This window comes from Trichomycterus rosablanca, chromosome 7 (genome assembly GCF_030014385.1).
Source record: "Trichomycterus rosablanca isolate fTriRos1 chromosome 7, fTriRos1.hap1, whole genome shotgun sequence".
Classification (NCBI taxonomy): Eukaryota; Metazoa; Chordata; class Actinopteri; order Siluriformes; family Trichomycteridae; genus Trichomycterus; species Trichomycterus rosablanca.
In genome coordinates this window covers 26,879,947-26,904,550 of record NC_085994.1, presented here as the reverse complement: position 1 = coordinate 26,904,550, position 24,604 = coordinate 26,879,947, and the positions used below count along the sequence as shown (strand labels likewise).

The 24,604-nt window shown below is 40.1% G+C and overlaps 1 protein-coding gene and 1 long non-coding RNA gene across 7 annotated transcripts in view; one reads left to right on the top strand and one right to left on the bottom strand.

The window, feature by feature from the left end:
• Positions 1-24,604, top strand: part of upb1 (ureidopropionase, beta) — a 118,061-nt gene that overhangs the window by 72,912 nt on the left and 20,545 nt on the right. For 5 of the 6 annotated variants that reach the window (XM_062999180.1, XM_062999181.1, XM_062999183.1 and 2 more), the window contains exons 8-9: positions 12,455-12,497; positions 12,686-12,840. In XM_062999180.1, the coding sequence (XP_062855250.1) occupies positions 12,455-12,497; positions 12,686-12,840 (198 nt within the window). The remainder of the gene's footprint in view (positions 1-12,454; positions 12,498-12,685; positions 12,841-24,604) is intronic. The other variant, XR_010013375.1, reaches the window with a different exon arrangement.
• Positions 123-23,297, bottom strand: LOC134318324 (uncharacterized). The gene is made up of 2 exons (XR_010013376.1): positions 23,000-23,297; positions 123-1,017 (listed from the first exon to the last, which is right to left on the bottom strand). It is a non-coding gene; the product is annotated as an uncharacterized LOC134318324 (long non-coding RNA).

Here is a 24,604-nt window from a genome sequence, read left to right as displayed (position 1 = left end):
TTTTTAGGGACAAAGAACAAAAACGTTTTGGTGTTGTAGCATGTCAAAAGTTAAAAGCATAGATTATTTAAGGGTAGAAAATATTAAATATGTTGCACTAAAGGTTTTAAAAGTCAAGTCAGTCAGGTCAAATCTTTATATCGCTTTTTACAATAGACATTGTCTTAAAGCAACTTTACATCATTCAGCCACACATACACAAAATAATAAAACAAAATTTATAACCAGTAAAATAAAAGAATTATTTAGTCCAGTCTGTGGTTAACTCTAACAGTGAGTACATTTAAGTGTAGACATGGCAGAATTACATCATATATAGCAGGAGCAGCACTGTTGGCATGGTAGTATCAAACTTGCAGGCTTCAGCCTCAGATGGGTAAAAAGGTTCCTGACACAATCATCTAAAAAGTAGCAAAAATGTGAGATAAACTTATTAATAATAAGATGTCAGTTATGCAGTAAATAGCATAAGAGTCCAGCACCCCTAAATATTTCAGCATATCCAAATGGGAGAACTAGGAGGTAACACAGCCATGAAGGCTTTAACAGTCAAGTCAACTTTATTTATATAGCGCTTTTTACAATAGACATTGTCTCAAAGCAACTTTACAAAATCCAGGACCAACAGATACAAAAAACCCCTGTTGAGCAAGCCGAGGGCGACTGTGGCAAGGAAAAACTCCCTGAAAATTACAGGAAGAAACCTTGAGAGGAACCAGACTCAGCAGGGTCCATCCTTCTTGGGTGGCCTGGAGGATACTTTAAATAAATACACGATTTACACAGAGCATACAAACACAGAATTAAATGATCTAAAAGTTATAACTGGTGATAAATAGATAAATAATAATAGAGTTGTTCTTCGCTCTAGTCTTCAATAAAGTCTGTAGTGATTTCTTGTCATTCTTAATGCAATTACTCCAGACCCGTCACATCCGGCAGGAGCAGCATAGTTGTCACGGCAGTCTCGACTTTAATCCTTAACCTCGGCGGGTAAACAGGTTTCCATCAGAATGCCTTTGGAGTAAAACAACAAAGAATGTAGTTAATAATGTACAATGCTAGTTGAGTAAAACAGTTTTACAGAGAGTTTTAGACTCCGGCAGCCCTAATTATTACAGCATAACTAAAAGGGAGAGCGAGCAGGTAACAAGGTCATGAAGGCTTTCACAGGACATCAGCGCCCACCTCTCCTACCCAAACCGGAGTGATCGGACAAGAGAGGCAGAACGACAGCAACCCAACATCCCTGATCACCACAAGTTTCTATGACCAAGAACCCCCAAGCTCTGCGCCTTTGTCTATATTAATCAAAAGCCTGAGAAAATAAATGTTTTCAGTCTAGACTTGAACATTGAGACTGTGTCCGAATCCCGAACAGAGGCAGGAAGATTATTCCAAAGTTGTGGAGCTTTGTAAGAAAATGCTCTTCCACCAGCTGTGGTCTTTTTAATTTTAGGAACTATAAGTAACCCTGCATCTTGTGAGCGAAGTGGACACGCTGGGTTGTAGTGATTAATAAGCTCACTCAGATACTGTGGAGCCAGACCATGTAGCGCTTTGTAGGTTAGTAAAAGTATTTTGTAATCAATGCGGAATTTAACTGGCAGCCAGTGTAGAGATGATAGAACAGGACTGATATGATCAAATTCTTTAGTTCTAGTTAGCACTCGAGCTGCAGCATTCTGAACTAACTGGAGTTTGTTTATGGATCTACCAGAGCATCCAGTTAGAAGAGCATTACAATAATCTAACCGAGAAGTTATAAACGCATGGATCAGTTTTTTAGCGTCATTAACAGATAGTATATTTCTTATTTTAGAGATATTACGCAAATGATAGAAAGCAACTCTAGTAACATTATTAATGTGTGTATCAAAGGAAAGATCTGAATCTATTGTGACACCCAAGTTTTTTACATCTGGGCTGGGAGTAACAGAGAAAGTGTTTAGGTTTAGCACCAGGTTAGACAACTTGTCTCTTGCAGCTTTAGAGCCAACAAGTAAAACCTCAGTTTTATCTGAATTAAGTAAAAGAAAAATACACGACATCCAGTTTTTTATGTCGTTTACACAATCTTCAATCTTACTGATTGTGTCAGTATCATTTGGTTTGGCTGATATATACAGCTGTGTGTCATCTGAATAATTTCACCTAGTGGAAGCATATAGAGTGTAAATAATAGTGGTCCAAGTACCGACCTCTGTGGAACACCACACTTTACTTTTGTAGTTTCCGAGCATTTATTATTTACATAAACAAATTGCGAGCGGTCAGTCAGATATGATTGAAACCAAGAGAGTGCGAGCCCTTTAACACCTACTGTATTTTCTAGCCTCTCCAGTAAAATGTTATGATCGACCGTATCAAACGCTGCGCTAAGATCTAATAGAACAAGAAAAGAGACACATCCATTATCAGAAGACATTAACAACTCGTTAACTACTCTAATTAATGCGGTTTCGGTACTATGATTGGGTCTAAATCCTGATTGAAATTTTTCATGAATACAATTTTCATTCAAATAAGAGCATAACTGTTTGGAAACGACTTTTTCTAATATTTTAGAGACAAAAGGAAGGTTTGAAATTGGCCTATAATTAATTTTATTAATTAATTTTTAATCAGGGGTTTAATAACGGCACTTTTAAACAATTTAGGTACATACCCAAGGCTAAGGGATGCATTGATTAATGTAAGCAGGGGCTCTACAATAGCTGGGAGTAAATCTTTAAGTAAACGAGTTGGAACAGGATCGAGTATACACGATGATGACTTAGATGATTTAATCAACACAGTTAGTTCATTTTGGGAGATTGGATTAAAGGAATTTAGTTGGATTAACTCGTTACTATTATCACCAATGCTGCTCGGAGTGAGTCCATGCATGCTTATACTCAGAGCATCTTTCCAAGCAATCTTATACACCTCCAGTGTAGTGTGACGCCACTTGCGTTCTAATTTCCGTGCTGCTTGTTTAAGTGCGCATGTGTGGTCATTGTACCAAGGAGCAAGTTTTTTCTCCCTAATCAGTTTAGTTTTTAGTGGTAGCCACGTTATCTAAGGTTGTGCGCAGTACGGTCTCTAGGTTTTGAGTTGCCTGATCTAGTTCTTTAGGTTCTGATGCTGGTATATTTGGTAATTCTGGTAGGCAGTTTATGAACGCTGCTGCAGTTGCAGATGTAATAGTGCGCTTACATTTAAAACGATGTGGTTGCTGTATATTATTGGACAGGGACACTTCATAAATTAGTAGGGAGTGATCAGAAATTAAGTCATTCTGTGGTACAATTTCCAGGTTGTCTATGTTTATACCATAAGTAAGTATTAAATCTAAGGTATGTTTACAGCGGTGAGTGGGTCCTGATACATTTTGGGTGATGCCTATGGATTCTAAAATAGAATCAAACGCAATTTTGAGTGGATTACACTTATCCTCATAATGAATATTAAAGTCACCAACAATTAAAGCTTTCTTAGTTGATAAGACTAGTCTAGAAAGAAAATCGGCAAATTCGTTAAGAAATTCTGAGTAAGGACCAGGAGGTCGATAAACAGTAACCAGTTTAAACATACTAGTTTTACTAGTAACAGGACATCAGCACCCACCCACCCCACCGTCAACAAACCTGAGTGATCGAACGAGCTAAACTATGAGGTAAAACTACAGCAACCCAACATCCCTGATCACCACAAATCTCTATGACCTAGAACCCCCAAGCTTTGTGCCTTTGAATTTAGGGGTCAAAGTAGGTGCAGCCAAATAAGCCAATGTATTGTAACCGGGCAAGCAATAGCAGGACATAAGAACATCAACTGTCACCAGACCCCAGACACCCAGAATCAGAGCCACACATTCCTGACAACTTATCCCTCATGATTTTAGATTAGTAATGCCTCAGTTTTATCTGAATTAAGTAGAAGTGACATAATCATTGGGAAACAGCCTTTTCTAGAATCTTGAAGACAAAATGACAATGACTTTGATGATTTAATTAATGCAGCTAGCTCAGTTGGGGAGATTGGATTGAAGGAATTTAGTTGGATAACATTGTTGAATAAGTCACTCATGCTGGTCCAAGTGTGTTGCTGTGTAATAGGTCTAGGTGGCACACTTTGAAGTCATATTTATGATATCTTGTCATAAAATAATTTTTAAAAATCGCTGCTAGAACAGTTAGATGGGATATTAGATTAAGGTTCTGTGACATTTCTGACCTATAACGCCAAGCGTATTATATTTAATAGATGAGTTTTAGAGACCTCTACATCATCAGTAGGTAATTTGTTTTCCTGAAAAACTTGATGTGTACAATTAGATAAATGTCTTCTGTTTTCATGTACTGCATGCACCAGAGGACCTTTTAATGAACCATCCAAAATGGCTATCATCAAGCAGTGACCCACCTGTTGTTTTGCATGGATGTTTTTACCAATTTTGAAAATATAGGGTTAATAAACCACTAGCATCTTTAATGATTCTTCATTAAAAATATTTAGTGGCTTAATTCAGCATATTAGTACTTGATATTTCATAATTTGTTTTGTTGTAAAATCGGGTTGGATATGTGTGTATCAAATTAGATACGGCAGGTATTTAAGGCAAATATTAGTTACATTTAGTTTTATGCATTTTATTCATTAAGAATTCCACAAAGCAACATACACTATTTATGTAAACTAATTAAAAGTTTTATTTACATAATTGGATGGATTTAAAACAGAAACTGACATATTTATGGCTTATATTATATTTTTTATACAAATAACCTGCTGTATCCTGAGGACTGATGACTAGTTGGATTCTGATTTTGTAAAGTGGCTTTCTTTATAACTTTTGACTGTAACTCTTACAGCGGGAACCAAATTACGAGGTTCCACTGGTTAAACACGTGAAAGAGAGAGGACTCTAATGTATAGGAATCCTTTAAATGAACAGGTTAAAAAGAGTGCAACATGGTGGATCAGAAGAAGAGTGTGACAACACTTTGAACCTACTTCCTTTTTTTGTCTGCATCAAACCACTGGGCAATATAAAACACTAAAAATCCAAATACCCACATAATGACTTCCAAACCAGCCAAGTTCGAGAGACGAGTTGACCTTAGTATGCTATCTATCTGGGGTTTTTTTTTTTGAGACCCTAGTTATTCATTTATAAGTTTTAAATTACTTGAGTTAAAAAAACTAAAGGAAATTAAAAGTGAAAGGGGTTAAGAATTATGTTCTGTATATTTTTGTTTGTTAAAAAAACATACAGTAAACAATAAATAAAAAAATTTAACACATTAAATCCTGATGTATCAAATATGACAAAACAAAACTCATAAATAAAAACTGTTATTTAGTTTAGTTTTTTCGTATTTCACAGAAGGTCAAATAAGCACTTTTTTTTTTTAATAACATTTTTGGGCAATGTTTTGGTGGTTTAGGTTTTAAAGGGTTAAGTTTGGTCACTATCTCAAAAAGAAATCCATGATTATTCTAATTATTCTCTGTTAAAAAAGAATAATACACTGCTCCAAAAAATTAAGGGAACACTTAATCATCACAGTATAACAAAAAGTCAGTTAAACAGGAGGAACAGGAGGAGCACTGCTAGAGCCCTACAAAGTGACCTCCAGCGGGCTACTGGTGTGCATGTTTCTGAACAAACTGTCAGAAACAGACTCCATGAGGGTGGCATGAGAGCCCGATGTCCTCTAGTGGGACCTGTACTCACAGCCCAGCACTGTGCAGCTCGATTGGCATTCACCAGAGAACACCAGAATTGTCAGGTCCACCACTGGCGCCACGTTCTTTCTACAGATGAGAGCAGGTTCATAATGAGCACATGTGACAGACATGAAAGAGTCTGGAGACACCATGGTGAACGTTATGCTGCCTGCAACATCATCCAGCATGACTGGTTTGGTGGTGGGTCAGTGATGGTCTGGGAGGGCATATCCTTGGAGGGTCGCACAAACCTCCACGTAATAGCCAACGGTACCCTGAATGCTATACCGAGATGAAATCTACAGAGCCACTGTCAGACCTTAGGCTGGTGCAGTGGGCCCTCTGTTCCTCCTGATGCAGGACAATGCCTGGCCTTATGTGGCCGGAGTGTGTAGGCAGTTCCTGGACAATGAAGGCATTGATGCCACTGACTGGCCTTCACGTTCCCCAGATCTAAATCCAATTGAGAACCTCTGGGACTTTATGTATCAGTGTATCCCATGCTGCCAAGTTGCACCACAGAATGTCCAGGAGCTCACTGATGCCCTAATCCAGGTCTGGGAGGACATCCCCCAGGACACCACCGCCATCTCATCAGGAGCATGCCCAGACATTGCTGGGAGTGCAAACATTCACGTGGGGGCCATACACACCACTGAGTAACATTATGAGTTGCCGTGATGAAATTCACGTAAATTGGATGAGCCTATGATTTCAATGTCTTACTTTGATTTTCAGTATGAATTTGAGTCCAGCCCTCCATGGGTTGATGATATTGGTTTCCATTGACTGTTGTACTGTCGTTTTGTTCTTAACCAATTACACAATTTATATCAGTAAAGATTTCCAACTTAAATCTTTCGTTCATTGAGATCCAATGTGTGTTTTAAGTGTTAAGCAGTGTATAAAAATTGCCTTTTCAAAACATCATTCAAAACATGTTTTTACTTAGTTGAGATATTTTTTCTTTTCCCTTAACAATTAGATTTTAACTGGTGCTACATTATCTAAGGTTGTGTGGTATATGGGCTCTTAGTGTTGAGTTGCCTGTTCTAGCTTTCTGGGTCTGTTGGTGACATCTGGTAATAGTAATTCTGGTAGGCTGTTTATGAACGCAGCTGCAATGGCAGATGTAATAGTGCACTTAAATTGACAATGACATGGTAGTTAAATAGGAGTTCATATTTTAGGAGAGCATGATCCGAGATTAAATCATTTTGTGGTAAAACAACCAAGTTGTCTATGTCAATACCAAGAGTTAATATTAAGTCTAAGGTATGTTTCCAGCAGCGAGTGGACACAGTCTGTGTAATACCCATAGATTCTAAAATAGAAAAAAAAAATGTAATTTGACTTTTATTTAATTGCAGACAATATGAACCTAAGATATTTTGTGTTTTGTCTGGTCAACTTCATTTCATTTATTAATAAACATCCATTCCTGCATTTCAGGCCTGCAACACATTCCAAAAAATTGGGACAGTAAAGCATTTATCACTTTGTAATGTTGCCATTCCTTTTCACCACACTTAAAAGACATTTTGGCACCAAGGATACTAAGCGATTTAGTGTTTCAGGTTTTATTCTTCATCCATTCTTCCTACAAACATGTCTTAATGTGTGCATCTTAAGATGTGCAACAGTACGGGGTCGTTGTTGTCGCATTTTTTATTTCAAAATTCTCCACACATTCTCTATTGGGGACAGGTCAGGACTGCAGGCAGGCCAGTCCAGTACCCGTACCCTCTTCCCGTACCCCCGCCATGCCTTTGTAATGTCTGCAGCATGTGGTTTTGCATTGTCTTGTTGAAAAATACATTGACGTCCCTGGAAAAGATGATGTCTTGAAGGCAGCATATGTTGCTCTAAGATCGCAATGTACTTTTCTGCATTAATGCTGCCATCACAGAAGTGTAAATTACCTTTGCCAATGGCACTGACACAGCCCCATACCATGACAGACCCTGGCTTCTTTTTTGCACAATAAAGTTTTAAGTGACATTTGTGCATGTAACTCTGCATTGTAGTGCTTGACAAAGGTTTGCCAAAGTAATCCCTTGCCCATGTGGTTATATCAGCTATTGTTGAATGGCAGTTCTTGATGCAGTGCCGTCTGAGGGATCAAAGATCATGGGCGTTCAGCTTAAGCTTGCGCCCTTGGCCTTTACGCACTGAAATTCCTACCGATGCCTTGAATCGTTTAATGATATTATGCACTGAAGAGGGAGAAATATGCAAATCCCTTCCAATCTTTCGTTGTGGTACATTGTTTTTAAACATTTCAATAATTTTCTCGCATTTGTTGACAAACTGGAGGTCCTCTGGCCATCCTTGCTCATCAAAGACTCAGCCTTTCCTGGATACTGCTTTTGTACCAAACCATGATTACAATCACCTGTTGACATCACCTGCTTGTCACGGCTCTCCTGTGGTCAACATCAGTAGAGAGGAACCTGATGCAATCAGGTAATTGGATACAACTAGATTGGGAGGTAAATTGGGGGACAATGCAAAAAAAAACTTACATACTGTCATACAAACTGTCGGTTTAGCCTGTTTGTCTGCTATCGTTATCCATTAGTTTTAATATTATTATTATTATAACTATTATTATCATTATCACCAACACACACTGTCATCTGCCTGAGCAAAAGTATTTACACCCCCACCAACTACATTAACAGAATTATTCTAACACCACCAACTGCATGACCAAATTTATTGGGAAACCACATACTGCATGCTTGCACAGACACACATTGCATTACCTGTCTGAGCAAAGGTATTCAACTCCCATCAACTGCATAATCAAAAGTATTCAGACACCACCAACTGCATGACTATAAGTATTCGGACACCACCAACTACATAAGTAAAATGGTTCCGACAACACCAACTGAATAATCAAAAGTATTTGGACGCTACCAACTATATGACCAAAAGTATTTCGACGCCACCCATTGCATGACCAAAAGTATTCAGACACCAGCACACACACACAGACTACTGGTGAATCCGCATTGAATACCCAATCATGATTCCCTTAGCCATTACCTATTCACCTGATTATTGTGGAATGTTTCAAACAGTATTTTTTTTTTCAATGTATTTATGCATGTTCTCCAATTATTCTTTCGCTGCTGGGAATCCCTGATTGTGTTCGAGGTATATTCGCCTGCTCCATGCCCCCTCCGACACGTGAGCAGTCCCCTGACCCCCTTGTTTTTCACCCGTGCCTCAGTGGATTCGCACATGAGGCTCCTTCACTTCTGCACAGGTGCCACGGGCTGCTAACCAGGGTCCTTGCACAGCATTTGAAGACCCCAACCACTTTATTAGTCAATTTTTTTCCCACCAGCAGACTCGATGGCCAATTTTGTCTGCTGCAGGAACTGCCAATTGTGTCCGCTAGATGGCGCCCAGTGAAGCGGTATCAGAGCCGAGATTCAAACTGGGGTGTTCAGAATCTCAGCGCTGGTGTGCTAGCAGAATACCTCACTGCGCCACCTAGGCGCCTCAAACAGTGTAATTTGAATATTATATAAACCTTTTACTCTTAATTTGTCTGTCTCTGTTTTTCAGTGTTTCAGCCATTAAATTCTAAATTTGTTTATGTTTATAAAATACAAAAACGTTGATAAGTAAAATCATTGTAAATCTTTTCTTTCTAGTTGGAAACCTTTCTACTTGTGTTCATTAAATAAAGGTTCAGGAAAATGAACAAAATGCATATTCGTGTTTTTAGTGTCTAACAAAGTTTCCTATTTTTCCAGAAATTGGGTTAATATATGTACACAGTGAATTACGAATTACGACATTTTTAGCACACTTTATTTGCTCTAGTATCTCTCTAGATACTAGAGAGATCTGTTATTTGCTAAAGTATTTAGACCTTTTGATGTGCCACTTCAAAATGTGGTCAGGTGATGTCTGTTTGTTGTAATTATTTTTTTTGATGTGTCTAAAACCAATGGAGTCCACCTTCTGCAATTTAAATTGATTGCACATAGTTTGGAAAAACAACACAGGGGCCTAAATAATTTTAAAATCAAAAGACAGCCCAGAACCAAAGCCACTGGTAAGTGAAAGGCATATGACAACTCCCCTGTAGTTTGCTAAACTGCATGTATGGAAAAATATTCTAAAGTGTAATGACATGAAAATGGGACTGTTTGGGCAGAAACCCTTTTACCTATGTCTGGTAAAAAGGTATTGAACATCAACTGGCTAATATATTTTACAGTACATTCTTACAGTACATGTGGTGACACCCTCTTGCGATGGGATGCATCTCAGTGTCAGGGACAGGGAAACTGTTAAGAATTGAGGATTTAATGAATGCAGCCAAACATACAAACATCTTTAAAAAAAAAAACCTACTCCAGAGCATCCTTATACTCATACTGGGGCAACAACGACCCAAGGAGTGTTTTCAGGGGAAGTCTTACATTTTATTAAGTGGCCCTGCCAAAGCAAAGACCAAATCATATATTAACACAGCAAAGCTCATACCAAATTAGTGCTAATTATGTGCAATCTTTTTTCTTAATGTGTATATATATATACACAGGGTAAGTCAAAAGTCGCAGGACACTCTTTTATTTTAGAAACGAAAGGGAAAATGACATATCTGAATACCCCAGCAAGTAATGGATGAGAGGACCTATCTTTTAGGCTATGTCAGGAACATGGCCGCCATCTTGAAAGCCGCCATATTGGATCAAGGGCAAGTTTTTCCAGTGGGAAGGTGGTCATGTAGCATATCAAAGAAGACCAGAATTTTCTCAGAAATTGATTGCAATCAGATTTACAATATCTCTTGTGGTTCAAAAGTTATCAACACAAAGTTCAAAACTTTTGTTGTTCGTTACAGGTAACTGAAGATGGAACTGACGAAAGAAGAGAGGATTGAGGTGATTCTGATGTCCGGGGAACACAGCTGCCATATCATATCCGCAGACTTCAACAACCGACACCCAGAAAGACCACCAATTTCACACAGCACCTTTGCATCCCTCATAGCCAAATTCAGAGAAACCGGGACCGTGGACAACAAGCCACGTAGTGGTCGTCCAAAGACCGCTACCGACGAAGAAAACTCAACAATGGTTTTGGCAACCTTTGCGAAAAGTCCACGACGCAGCACGCGACGTCTCGCAGCAGACTGTGGTTTTAGCCAGTTATCCCTTGTACAGATTCTTCATACCAATAAATGGCACCCCTTTAAGATCCAGCTGCAGCAGAAACTATCAGAGGATGACCCTGATAGATGTGTCGAGTTCTGCACCTGGGCGTTAGACCAACATCAACGGGATCCCGCATTCGCACAGGGCATTCTGTTTAGTGACGAGGCCAATTGTTATGTCAGTGGTGAGGTCAACCGCCAGAACATGAGGTACTTGAGTGACGAAAACCCTCACTGGACGGCAGACACACATGGGGAATATGTGGAATATGGGGCACCCGTGTAATCTGACCCATTTTCATCGGCTAAATTCTCAGCGCTACCTGACAGTGTTCCCAACCATTTTGAACAAAGATGGCAGTTTTCCCTGTTATTTCCAACTTGATGGGGCTCCACCACACTACGGAGCAGGTGTTCGTCAGTGGCTGGATATTCAATTCCCTGGTCATTGGATTGGCCATCGTGGTCCTGTGGAATGGCCGCCCAGATCACCCGACCTCACACCACTCGACTTTTATCTCTGGGGTCATCTCAAACAAATTGTGTATGCTGAGAAAATCAGCTTTGCGTTCAGCACCAGGGACAACACACTGAACACGTCAAATAGCTGTGCATCACAGGGAATGTTCATGGTTGTTGTTGCAATTCTGTGTTGATATCTTTTGAACCACAAGAGATTTAGCAAATCTTGTTGTGTTAATCGATTTCTGAGAAAATTCTGGTCTTCTTTGATATGCTACATGACCACCTTCCCATTGGAAAAACTTGCCCTTGATCCAATATGGCGGCTTTCAAGATGGCGGCCATATTCCGGACATAAAAGATAGGCCCCCTCACCCACTACTTGCTGGGGTATTCAGATATGTCATTTTCCCTTTTGTTTCTGAAATAAAAGTGTCCCGCGACTTTTGACTCAGCCTGTATATTTTTTACTTTACTTAACGTGTATTTTATGTCTGTCTACAATGTCTGTGCAATATTTTTACTTAACGTTTTTTTTTTTTTTTACTTAACATATATTTTGTCTTGTATATGCTCTTTTTTTCATATTTTGCACATTGTGCACTCCTAGTTGTATAGTGTGAATGACAATAAAGTTCACTTTGACCTTTGTTAGTTTGAACATTTAGTCTGGCGCAAAGCAGGGGTGCAGCTATTTTCTTCTAAGTTTGTATTTTCTCCTAAATTATGTAAAATTAAAATAAAATTGTATTTAAAATTCTGGTACACTTAAACAATTTGCTTTTCTGTTTAATACTAAATAGCTGCTTTGTGAGCACCACACATAATAAAATTTAAAAATTTAGTTGGATTTAACTATCTACTTTCGGACACAATGTTGTGTCACCAAATCAGGTCGGCTGCAAATTTTGCATGTCTGCTATTTTTGTTTTAAACTAAATAGTATTTTTCCAAAATCAGTCAACATAGTGTGTGTGTGTGTGTGTGTGTGTTTCAATCAGTTGCAATGGTTTATAGCACAATATTGGTTATTGGGCAAGTTTTTGTACTTAGTTGTTTGTACTTAACTGCATAATGTATCTTTCCATCCAGGAGCATTTTAAAAATGAGTTCACATCTGGAGATGGAAAGAAAGGTATTTTTTTTCTTATCAGCTCAGATGATTAGATCTACTGCTGTCAGGTCTAACAATGCATTTAGGCAATCAACACCATGTTTTTAATGTATTTTTAGCAGTGTCTATTTTTTAAAATACACTTAATATTGCAAAGTGATTTAACATAACTTGATGTCAAAGATAACTTTTTTTTTTTTTTTTTGCAGCACACAATGAATTTGGCCATTTTTATGGCTCCAGTTATGTTGCTTCACCAGATGGTAGTCGGTCTCCAGGTCTGTCCAGAATTCAAGATGGTTTACTGGTAGCAGAACTGGACTTGAACCTTAATCGTCAGATGGCAGATAAATGGAACTTTAAGGTAAGTTGGGAAATGGGCTACAAATAAGTGCTATGTTTCAGCTGCAGAACTATTGGCACCCTTGATAAAGTTTAAAAAAGTAATTAAAATGTCTGCAATTTATTAGCCAAACTTTGTTGATTACATTTAAACCGTCTGTTTAAAAGCAGTGTTAAAACACTGACCCTCTAGGTCAGTACTTCGACAATATTGCACTGCAAAATATAGCTATTGTGATGCCAAAAAAAGATGTCTGACAAAAGGAGAGACAGACCATTATAGCCCTAGTGAAAAAAATGTACTTAATTGTACTTAAAATACTTTGAGATTTGTCTAAGTATACTTTAAATAAACTAGCAAATGTTTGTACTTATTTCGAACATGTTAAAAATATACAGTATTAATGTCATACTTTGATCATAAGATTGCACGTACACTTTTATCATACTTTTAAAAAATTATCAAAAATTATACTTTTACTAAATACATTACCATGAAGTATACTTTTAGTTAAAATTAAGTATATTTTTGCAAAGTATGTTAAACTGCTGTTGTAATTTTTACTCTAAAATAAATGTATTTTAAGTCTTTTTTAAAAATATTTTAATGTTCTCCAAGTGCACTTGGAATACTCGTTAAACATGGAGTTAAATACACATGCTGTAGTATACTTCATACAATTAAAGTTAAGCTTTTGTATTATTTTTGTACAACTAAAGTATAATAAGTACAAAAATAGCTGTTCCGTTTAAGCACTCTTTAAGTGCACTGATCATTAGTGAGGAAGCAGGACCAAAAACAAGTGTAGTGTTGGCCAGTACATGTCATTAAGTAAATGTTAAGTAACCGTAAACATACAAGTAGCAGTGCATGGCTTATATAGCAGCAGAAATATTAAATATTAAAAATGCAATATTGTGCTAAATGCAGTATTGTGCAAAGATGCAAGTGAAAATATAGTCACTGAGTAGTTGTACGTATGACTTGTCAGAGTCCAGAGTGCAAGACTGTGTTGGTTGGGTGTTTGTGTGTGAGTGTTTGGACAAATGCTGATGAGATCCACCATGGTTGTGTCATCTGCAAACTTAATGATGTGATTGGAGCTATGCATTTCTGCACAGTCATGAGTCAGAAAGTAAACAGCAATGAGCTGAGCATGCAGCCCAGAGGAGCTCCAGTGCAGTGTGGTGGTGCTGGAGGTGTTATTACCGAACTGAACAGACTTCCCACTCAGAAAGTTGAGAAAGGTGTTCAGGCCCAACAAAATCAGCTTTCCAATCAGGTACTAAGGACTAATGAATGAACCACAGATGAAGTGTGGTGGCTAAGGCATCCATTGAGCAGTTGGGACAATACTGGGACAAAACTGCTGTGGGTCTATTGATGGGGACAGCAGGGTCTTGATATGACTGCATTTCCTGAAGAAAATGCAAGTGTGATTGCAGCTCAGCAGTGGTAGGCGACCAAATAATTTTCATCATGCAGTTGGTGTTGTCCGAATACTTTTGGGCATGCATGCAGAAGTACAGTAGATCAACCTACCTTTCAGAAAATTATTGAAACTAAATGGGGCGGACTTCCGGTGACGCCATGTTAAAGGCAACAGCATAAAACTAAGCTCTGTCCAACTAAACAACAATCTTCTAACAAAATGACCAAAAACTCAGCACAACAACATAATTTACAATGGCATCATCTTGCCGAAGTAAGGGCTTCAGTAAACGGGAGAAAATGAAAGAGATTAAGGCTACAAATCTAAACTCCTGTGCGTGATGTGGCTAATGCTAATATACGCGAATCCGAGTTGAAAATATTTGCTAAACTGGAGAAATTACGGTCAGATTATCGAAAATGTCACGAACAGACCAAGCTCTCGTTGACAAAGCTGGAATTATCAATGAAAGAATTTAAAGCTGAAATCACAAAACTTGAGAAAAGAACCACGGAGACAAAGGGCCGTATAAGTACCGTGGAGGATAACCGGTGGAGATATAATGCAATATGGTGTCTGTTATGCCGAGAGATTGACCTGACGGCCAGATGTGAAGATCTACAGAACAGGTCAAGACGCAACAATGTGAGAATCTACCGAGTGCCCGAAGGGGTTGAGGGAAAAGGTATGAATGTGTTTGTAAAAAAAAATAATAATAAATAAAAAAAAAAAACTAATTCAATCAGTCCTCCAACCAAAGCCTAAAGTGAATCTACAAATAAAGAGAGCTTATCGTTCTCTAACAGACAAACCAAAAAATCCCACTGCCCCTCCGAGGTCTCTAATAGTCAAGTTTGTGGACTGCTCAGTGAAAGACGCGATTCTGAGACAAGCATGAAGCCAAAAACAGGTCCTCTACAAAACAGAGCCGATATATCTTGACCACGACTACTCCCCGAAGTTACAAAAGAAGAGAGCACAGGTACGGGCTGTAATTAAACAGCTAAAGCAGAAAAGCATCTGGTGCAGCTAAAACTGTTTACGGTGTCTGGTGAAAAGACGTACCCTACCCTCACAGATTCTCTTCTGGAACTTCAAAAGCTCGGCATTCAGGTTCGTGTGGATGAGCAGGAGCAGATAGAGAGGAAGCTGTGCCAGTACAGATGGAGCAGCACGGGAAGGAAATGAGGAAAAGATCCAGCGGTGATTACTGGCACTGATATCAGCCTTCTTCAGTGGAGCAGAGTGACCGCAACATACGCACAGTTTTTATTTCATGAAGCGTGAGACAATTAACGTTAGGATGATAACTCCAAATTTATTAGTAAGTATTTACTTACTTACTCCTCTTCGTCCCCTGTGGGCCATAAGGCTTCAATGAGCTTTTTCCATCGCATGCGGTCCTTGGCAGCAGGTTGTGCTTCACCCCATGACAGGTTCATCTTTTGGAGCTCCTGTACCACAGTTCTACGCCAGGTGTTTTTTGGTCTTCCAGGTTTTCTTTTTCCAGGTGGTGTCCATCTTAAGGCAACTCTTAGGATGTGGTTTTGCTCCATCCTTAACACATGTCCAAGCCATCTTAAGCATCTTAATGTAATGTCCTTGGTGAGGCTTTGACTGCTGGTTTTCTTATATAGTTGTTGGTTGGATATTTTGTCGGGCCAAAAGATCTGGCAGATTCATCTGAGGCATCTACACTCTGAACCATACAGGAGGACAGACTTTACGTTGCTGTTGTACAGGAGCATCTTTGTTTTTAGGCTGTATTGTTTAGACCTCCAGATGAAACGGAGTTGGGAAAAGGCACCCTGAGCCTTTCCCAGCCTTGCTCTAATGTCTTTATGGACAGTGCTGTCCTTGCTGCCAAGGTAGGTGAAGTCCTCCACAAACTCGAGTGGTGCTCCATTCACCTGGATGGGTACTGTGGAGGTGGAGTTTATGCACATCACTTGGGTTTTGGAGGTATTGACGTTAAGTCCGACCTGTCTGGCATATTTGTTGAGCCTGTCAGTTTTCGACTGCATGTTAGAGTGGTTTGTTGAAAGGAGAGCAAGGTCATCTGCAAAGTCAAGGTCTTCCAACTGAGAGGACAAAGTCCATTGGATGCCTCTGGGTTTGTCTGCTGTGTTGGTTGTGATCCAGTCTATTGATGATGCACCCCTGTCTCACTCCGGACTGTACAGGGAACCATTCAGTGAGTGTTGCTCATAAGGACACTGCACTCAAATTTTCCATAGAAGATTTTTCCATAGAAGAGTGTAATTATCTTGGGGGGAATTCCATAGAACTGGAGTATTTTCCAAAGTGTGTTACAATGGACACTGTCAAAGGCTTTCTTGAAATCAACAAAGTTGATGTACAGGGGTGTATTCCATTCTAAGCACTGCTCTAGGATGTTTTGCAGTGCAAAGATCTGGTCCATACATCCTCTTCCTTTCCTAAAGCCTGCTTGTTCTTGTCTGAGCTTGGAGTCAATGGCTGGCTCCATTCTGTTGAGAAGGACTCTGCAGAACACTTTGCTTGGAATGGACAGAAGGCTGATTCCTCGCCAGTTGTCACAGTTTTTGGTGTCGCCTTTCTTTGGGATTTTGACTATGAGGCCTTTGTACCAGTCTTCGGGGATGGTGTCACTGTTCCAGATGTTTTGGAAGAGGTCAGTAAATACTTTAGTTGATGTTAAAATGTCGGCCTTCAGCATCTCAGCATGGATTGCATCTAGGCCACATGCCTAGCCACTCTTTAGGGATAGGATGGCAGTTTTGACCTCGGAAAGGTCAGGGGGGCTGATGTTGATATCCAGGATGTAGTCTGTTGTTATAATGTTAGCAGGTTGTTCTGGTTCAAGGTGGTTGAGCACTTCCTGGAAATGTTGGACCCATCTGGCTGCTTGCTCACGCTCTGATGAGCAAATGTTGCCATTCTTATCCCTAATGTGGATACTTTGGCTTATGTGGTTTCCACAGTCGTTTGGTGATCTTATATAAGCCAGGTTCCCAAAAGCTGCGGCCTTCTCTTATAGTCGCCAGGTTCCCAAAGGCTGCGGCATTCTCTGCTTCCTTTGCCAGGCTTTCTGCAAAGGTCCTCTTGTCTCTCCTTGCACTCCTCTTCACATCTTTGTCCTTGTTTTTATAGGACAACTTAGCTTTTTCAATGAGTCGTTGGGACTTGAGGCTTAATAACTTTGCTTTTAGATGTTTCCTCTCCACAATTTTCTGCCAGGTGTTAGCGGATATCCATTCTTTGGCCCCTCTCTGTTTATAGCCCAGGACTTTTTGTGCTGTTTCAGCGTATATATTTTTGATGGTATTCCATTTGTGGTTAACAGTGGGCACTTCTGTTACAGAGGTAGCATCTAATGTGCTAAAGCGGTTCCTCAGTTCCAACACAAATTCCTTGTTTTACTTTGGATAGTGGAGCTTTGCAATGTCTAGCATCTTCTGCCTCTGACCTTGTGGCACCAACCTTAAGCTTAAGCTTGATGGTGGCAATGAGAAGATAGTGGTCATTGTAGGCATCTGCACCTCGATATGCTCTCATGTCCTGTAATGACCTGCGCCACTTTCCATTAATTATGATGTGGTCAATTTGGTTGATGGTTCTTCCATCAGGTGACTTCCATGTGAGCTTGTGGATGTTCTTGTGTGGAAAAATAGTTACACCGATGACAAGGCTGTTGTTCAAGCAGAAATCAACAAGGCGTTCGCCATTGTTGTTTCTTGTGCCATCCCCATATGTGCCCATTGCCCTCTCATAGTTGGAATTGTCGGTTCCCACTTTGGCATTCATGTCGCCAGTTATCAGGAGCATGTCGTGTTGGGGCACCTTAGAGACTGCCATTTGGAGCTGTTCATACCAATCCTCTTTGTCCTCTTCTTCAGCCTCATTTGTTGGTGCGTAGCATTGCAAGATGGTGAGTTTACAGAACTTGGAGTTGAGGCGCACTCTGATCAGCCTTTTACTTACTGGTTCCCACTCCAGCAAGGTTTTGGCTTTCTCTTTGGAGATTATGATGGCTACTCCATGTGTATGGGCGCTCTCATGGCCCGAGTGGAGGATGATGGATCCATCTTGTAGAACTTGGTGTCCGGAGCCCTTCCAGTGACTTTCGCTAATCCCCAGGATGTCCAGGTGGTATCTCTTCATTTCACTGAGGATTTGTGCTGTCTTGGAGGTATCGAACATAGTTCGGACATTCCATGCTCCAAGGCGTATCTTAATCTTTGGCCCTAGCAGACCCCCATCGCGCCCCTGACTTCCTTTCGGCTTTCATCAGGGGTGGTCATACTGCCACTCAAAGAGTGGCGGAGAGCTGCTATGGGCCTGATGTCGATGGATTTGCTCATTTTAGTTTCTGTAACGGTAGCTTTTTTACAGGGTGGCATTGTTAGCGCCACGCCCAACCCCCAACCTGGAGGACCAGTGTGCTGTCTTTTGTCTGGCTACTCGCCTAAGACCAATCTTGTAAGGTTGAACCTGCTAAGGTTGACCCCAGCATAGCTCTTAGGGTCTTTGAAGCACGCAAGCCTCTCCCACCACAACAAGGTTACAGCACAAGGAGAAGGAACTTACTATGTATAGTGAGTAAATTACCCGCACTGTGGGTAGCGACCGTTGCATATACAGTGTATCACAAAAGTGAGTACACCCCTCACATTTCTGCAGATATTTAAGTATATCTTTTCATGGGACAACACTGACAAAATGACACTTTGACACAATGAAAAGTAGTCTGTGTGCAGCTTATATAACAGTGTAAATTTATTCTTCCCTCAAAATAACTCAATATACAGCCATTAATGTCTAAACCACCGGCAACAAAAGTGAGTACACCCCTAAGAGACTACACCCCTAAATGTCCAAATTGAGCACTGCTTGTCATTTTCCCTCCAAAATGTCATGTGATTTGTTAGTGTTACTAGGTCTCAGGTGTGCATAGGGAGCAGGTGTGTTCAATTTAGTAGTACAGCTCTCACACTCTCTCATACTGGTCACTGAAAGTTCCAACATGGCACCTCATGGCAAAGAACTCTCTGAGGATCTTAAAAGACGAATTGTTGCGCTACATGAAGATGGCCAAGGCTACAAGAAGATGCCAACACCCTGAAACTGAGCTGCAGCACAGTGGCCAAGATCATCCAGCGTTTTAAAAGAGCAGGGTCCACTCAGAACAGACCTCGCGTTGGTCGTCCAAAGAAGCTGAGTGCACGTGCTCAGCGTCACATCCAACTGCTGTCTTTGAAAGATAGGCGCAGGAGTGCTGTCAGCATTGCTGCAGAGATTGAAAAGGTGGGGGGTCAGCCTGTCAGTGCTCAGACCATACGCCGCACACTACATCAAATTGGTCTGCATGGCTGTCACCCCAGAAGGAAGCCTCTTCTGAAGTCTCTACACAAGAAAGCCCACAAACAGTTTGCTGAAGACATGTCAACAAAGGACATGGATTACTGGAACCATGTCCTATGGTCTGATGAGACCAAGATTAATTTGTTTAGTTCAGATGGTCTCAAGCATGTGTGGCGGCAATCAGGTGAGGAGTACAAAGATAAGTGTGTCATGCCTACAGTCAAGCATGGTGGTGGGAATGCCATGGTCTGGGGCTGCATGAGTGCAGCAGGTGTTGGGGAGTTACATTTCATTGAGGGACACACGAACTCCAATATGTACTGGGAAATACTGAAGCAGAGCATGATCCCCTCCCTCCGGAAACTGGGTCGCAGGGCAGTGTTCCAGCATGATAATGACCCCAAACACACCTCTAAGACGACCACTGCTTTATTGAAGAGGCTGAGGGTAAAGGTGATGGACTGGCCAAGCATGTCTCCAGACCTAAACCCAATAGAACATCTTTGGGGCATCCTCAAGCGGAAGGTGGAGGAGCGCAAAGTCTCGAATATCCGCCAGCTCCGTGATGTCGTCATGGAGGAGTGGAAAAGCATTCCAGTGGCAACCTGTGAAGCTCTGGTAAACTCCATGCCCAGGAGAGTTAAGGCAGTTCTAAGAAATAATGGTGGCCACACAAAATATTGACACTTCAGGAACTTTCACTAAGGGGTGTACTCACTTTTGTTGCCGGTGGTTTAGACATTAATGGCTGTATATTGAGTTATTTTGAGGGAAGAATAAATTTACACTGTTATATAAGCTGCACACAGACTACTTTTCATTGTGTCAAAGTGTCATTTTGTCAGTGTTGTCCCATGAAAAGATATACTTAAATATCTGCAGAAATGTGAGGGGTGTACTCACTTTTGTGATACACTGTATATCCACTATGGGTGGACCAGATATACAGCGCTGCATTTAAAAATGGTAGGAAAGGGGGGGGGGTTGCCATTCTTTTCAACAAGTCAGTTTATTTTAACCATGAAAAAACTTTTGAAGATAGTCAAGTCAAGTCAACTTTATTTATATAGTGCTTTTTACAATAGACATTGTCTCAAAGCAACTTTACAAAATCCAGGACCAACAGATACAAAAACCCCTGTTGAGCAAGCCGAGGGCGACTGTGGCAAGGAAAAACTCCCTGAAAATTACAGGAAGAAACCTTGAGAGGAACCAGACTCAGCAGGGCCCATCCTTCTTGGGTGGTCTGGAGGATAGTTTAAATAAATAGGATTTACACAAGAAAATAAATAGGATTTACACAGATAAAGAGGGTAGATATGTGATGGAAATAGGGACTATACAGTAGGAGGTGCTAAAATAACAATGCTCAATTTATATGCGCCAAACGAAGATTGTGTATTAAGAAATGTAGCATCTTTATTAGCTGAGGGAACTATTTTGATAGGCGAGGACTTCAATTGTGTCTTGAGAGAAACCATGGACAGGCTTCCATTAGAAGTTGGACCTTTGTCCAAAGAACACAGGTCTGCAAAAAAAATGTTTCAAGAGCTGTTTTGGTTATTCCACGTAATCATTATGTTTTTGGGTGCGCTGAATCCGAAAATGACCTCCGTTTTGTCATAGGACATCACATTTTCTGACAATTTAGGTAACTATGTTAAATAAGGCAATACCTCAAAATAAATGAAAGTAGACTTATAAAATTAATTTTTTATTACAAATTTTTCATGAAAATCATTTTTTTAACTGGAATGAGCTCACTAACACACACTAAAATCGATTCTTCTTCCCTGTGAGGCTCCTCTTGGTACATTTACGCTTGTGAGTAGCATCTGGAATGTCTCTCTGAAGCGTCCAACAGTAGTCTGCCATCATTGTAATGCTCCATCTTCCCTGGTATCTTCTTTCCATCTCTTTAATGTTCTGGTGGAATCGTTCACCTTGCTCTTCACTCACAGCTCCAAAATTTTCAGTCAAGTTGTCAAGGTGGGAGTGGAGGAAATGCACTTTCAAACTCATCAGGCAACCTAAAGCTTGAAATGCTTTTAGCATTTGTCCGACAAACTTTTTGTAGTCAGGATCTTTGTTATTGCTTAAAAATTTATTTATGACTTCTGTAAATGCAATCCACCCTTCTTTTTGAGGATCCGTCATGGTATTGATGAACTCTTGATCACCTATAAGCCTTCTAATGTCTGGTCCGACGAACACACGTTCCTTCAATTTTGCCTCCGAGATGCCTGGAAACTTGATGACCAAGTATTTGAAGCATTCTCCATCTCTTGGAAGGGATTTTACGAATTGCTTCATCAATTCCAATTTTATGTGGAGAGGTGGTAGAAGAACTTTATCGGGAGGTACCAAAGTTTCTCGGGGGACATTTTTTTCACTAACTGTGAGCACCCTCGGCTGGCAACTAACTCTTCTTGGTCCAGTGATTTTGTTGGTCTCGACTGTCCCATAGACACAGAAAACAAGGGTATTTGGTATACCCAGCTTGTTGCCCGAGCAGCATGCACAAGACTTTCAAATCCCCGCACACTTGCCAACCGTCGTCTTCATATTTAAGTTTACGAAGAACCAATTCCAAGTTGTCGTAGGTTTCCTTGAGGAATGACCTACAGCAGGGGTGTCAAACTCATTTTCACCGAGGGCCACATCAGCATTATGGTGGTCCTCAAAGGGCCGATTGTAACGTATTCTGCTGTGATTGCAGTCTGTTGTTTTTCTTGGAGGCTAAATTCGGCATTTATATTGTCCTACTTTACCACAGACACAGCCTCATAACACAAGAGATGCACCGTTTTCTCTTCCTGAAGCACAAACTTGTTTTCACTTTCATTAAATTTCCTCCTTATGCTTAATTTTCTTAATTATCTTCTTGTACATTTTAGGATCATGTGTAAATATGTGTAACATCATCTACTAGCGGGATGTGTCACTTTGCAGGTCACAAAATCAGCATGCATTTTGAAAGATGCAGTTTGTTTAGGATTTTACAGTGTATTTTAAGACAATCATTCTGCCCTCACTAATAGTTTATCCCCCTTTCCCAGCTAGACAGACAGACAGACAGCTCTCTTCAGAATACAGTCGGTTTTATTTGCTCGCCAGCTGTGTGATACACTGTGTGCATCAAAATGAAGTAAAAATAGACAGTACAAACAATAAAGAACTTAATACAGTACAAGCACACAGCTGTAGTCAAGTGTTACATCTGGTACAATATGAGCTTTAACCAAACGTAAAATAGCGCTAACGAGTTAGCCTTTAGTGTAAAGATACTAATTGCTATAGTAACAGTAACAATTGTATTTAATTACGGTAAATTTGTAACTAAAGCGCTGTGATATACTCACTAAACATTTACAAACAACTGAGAATATAAATGCCACTACTTACAGACGATGCTTTGGTATTATATTGCAAGATAATTATCTGTATTTATTTATTATTGTTTACGTTACTGACTACGCTACTTCGCGTTCTTTTGCAGTAAAAGTCACATGGCTTCTTAGCGAGGTCAAAGTTAGTTGCCATGACTACGATGTCGCCAGTTGCACTTAAAGGCGCAGGACTCCCATTAAATTATAAGCGCGTCTCTGTAACGACTCGATCCATCACAACAATCGTACAGTCGTTTAAGCTCTTGCGGGCCACATAAAATGACGTGGCGGGCCGGATCTGTCCCGCGGGCCGTGAGTTTGACACCCCTGACCTACAGGGATGGAAGCATAAAAAACGCCGTTGTGGAGTAAAACTGCTTTGAGACTTTTTTTTGAAGAATCTATAAAAAGACGCCATTGCGCTGAATCATATTGGATTTTGAATTGACCCATCAAACCTTCGACATCGATGCAATAAACCAACTTATCTTCCTGGGCAAAGTAAGGAACGAACTCCTTTTCACAATGTCTGAACCATGAAAAATACACTCCTGGCAACAATAAATTCCTGCTGTTGAGCCTTGATCCGAGTAACTCAGCGGCATCTTTGGGAAGATTCAAGTCTCTTACCAAATCATTCATCTCCTCCTGGGAAAACAATTTTGGTCTTGTATCATCTTCAAAGTCAGAACTTGATTCATCATCTGGTTCAGGTATGACTCCATCTTCATCGGAGCTAGTTATCTCTTCCAACGTAGCAGGGGCCTTGGGTACTGGTATATCTGTGCCATGGGGGATGGGACGAATTGCTGAGTGAAGATTGGGGTATGAAATGGAATGCTTCCATTTTTAATTATACCCTTTCACATCGCATGAACAAAAGTAACAATCGTCACTATGGTGCTTTTGCTCTCGCCATACCATAGGAATCCCATAACGGAAAGCTTTTTTCTTACCCTTGAACCAATTTCGGAGGTCCTCAACACACCGTTTGCACACTTTATGAGGCGCCCAAGCTTTATCTTGATCTCCAAGCTTTAGTCCGAAGTATACTTTTTTCACAAATTCTGTAATATTCAGCTGTTGCTTCAACACATTCAGCTGTATATTCACCACAAATGTAACAGAAACTGTCAGGCGAATTAATACACTTCCGCTGAGCCATAATGCTAATTTTAAGAAACACGGTTGAATAATGACGAGCTAACACGAACTGAGATAAAAAAGTGTGAACAGGCGAGAACCAAGAAAAAACTATTGAATCAAGCCCGGGCATGTCAGAGCCTGCGCGTTCAGCTTGCAACATGTTGATGCTGGTTTCATTAGCTCACTGTGAAAGTTCATTTCTTTGAAAGTTATATTTTTTTGGCATTGTATATCTTGAATGCACTGATGTGAATTAATTAATAGTAATTTTGACTTTAAATTTGGTTAAAAAGATCAAAAAATACCAAAAATTGAGAAAAATTTACTAAATTTGAAGAGAATTTTGCATTTTGTGGCAAATCCTGACGTCCAGGATTTTTTTCAATATTTTTTTTCGTTTTCAGCACACCAAAATACATGGAAATTAGATGAAAATAATCAAACAGCTTTTTAGTCGCACACCTGTGGAATCTAC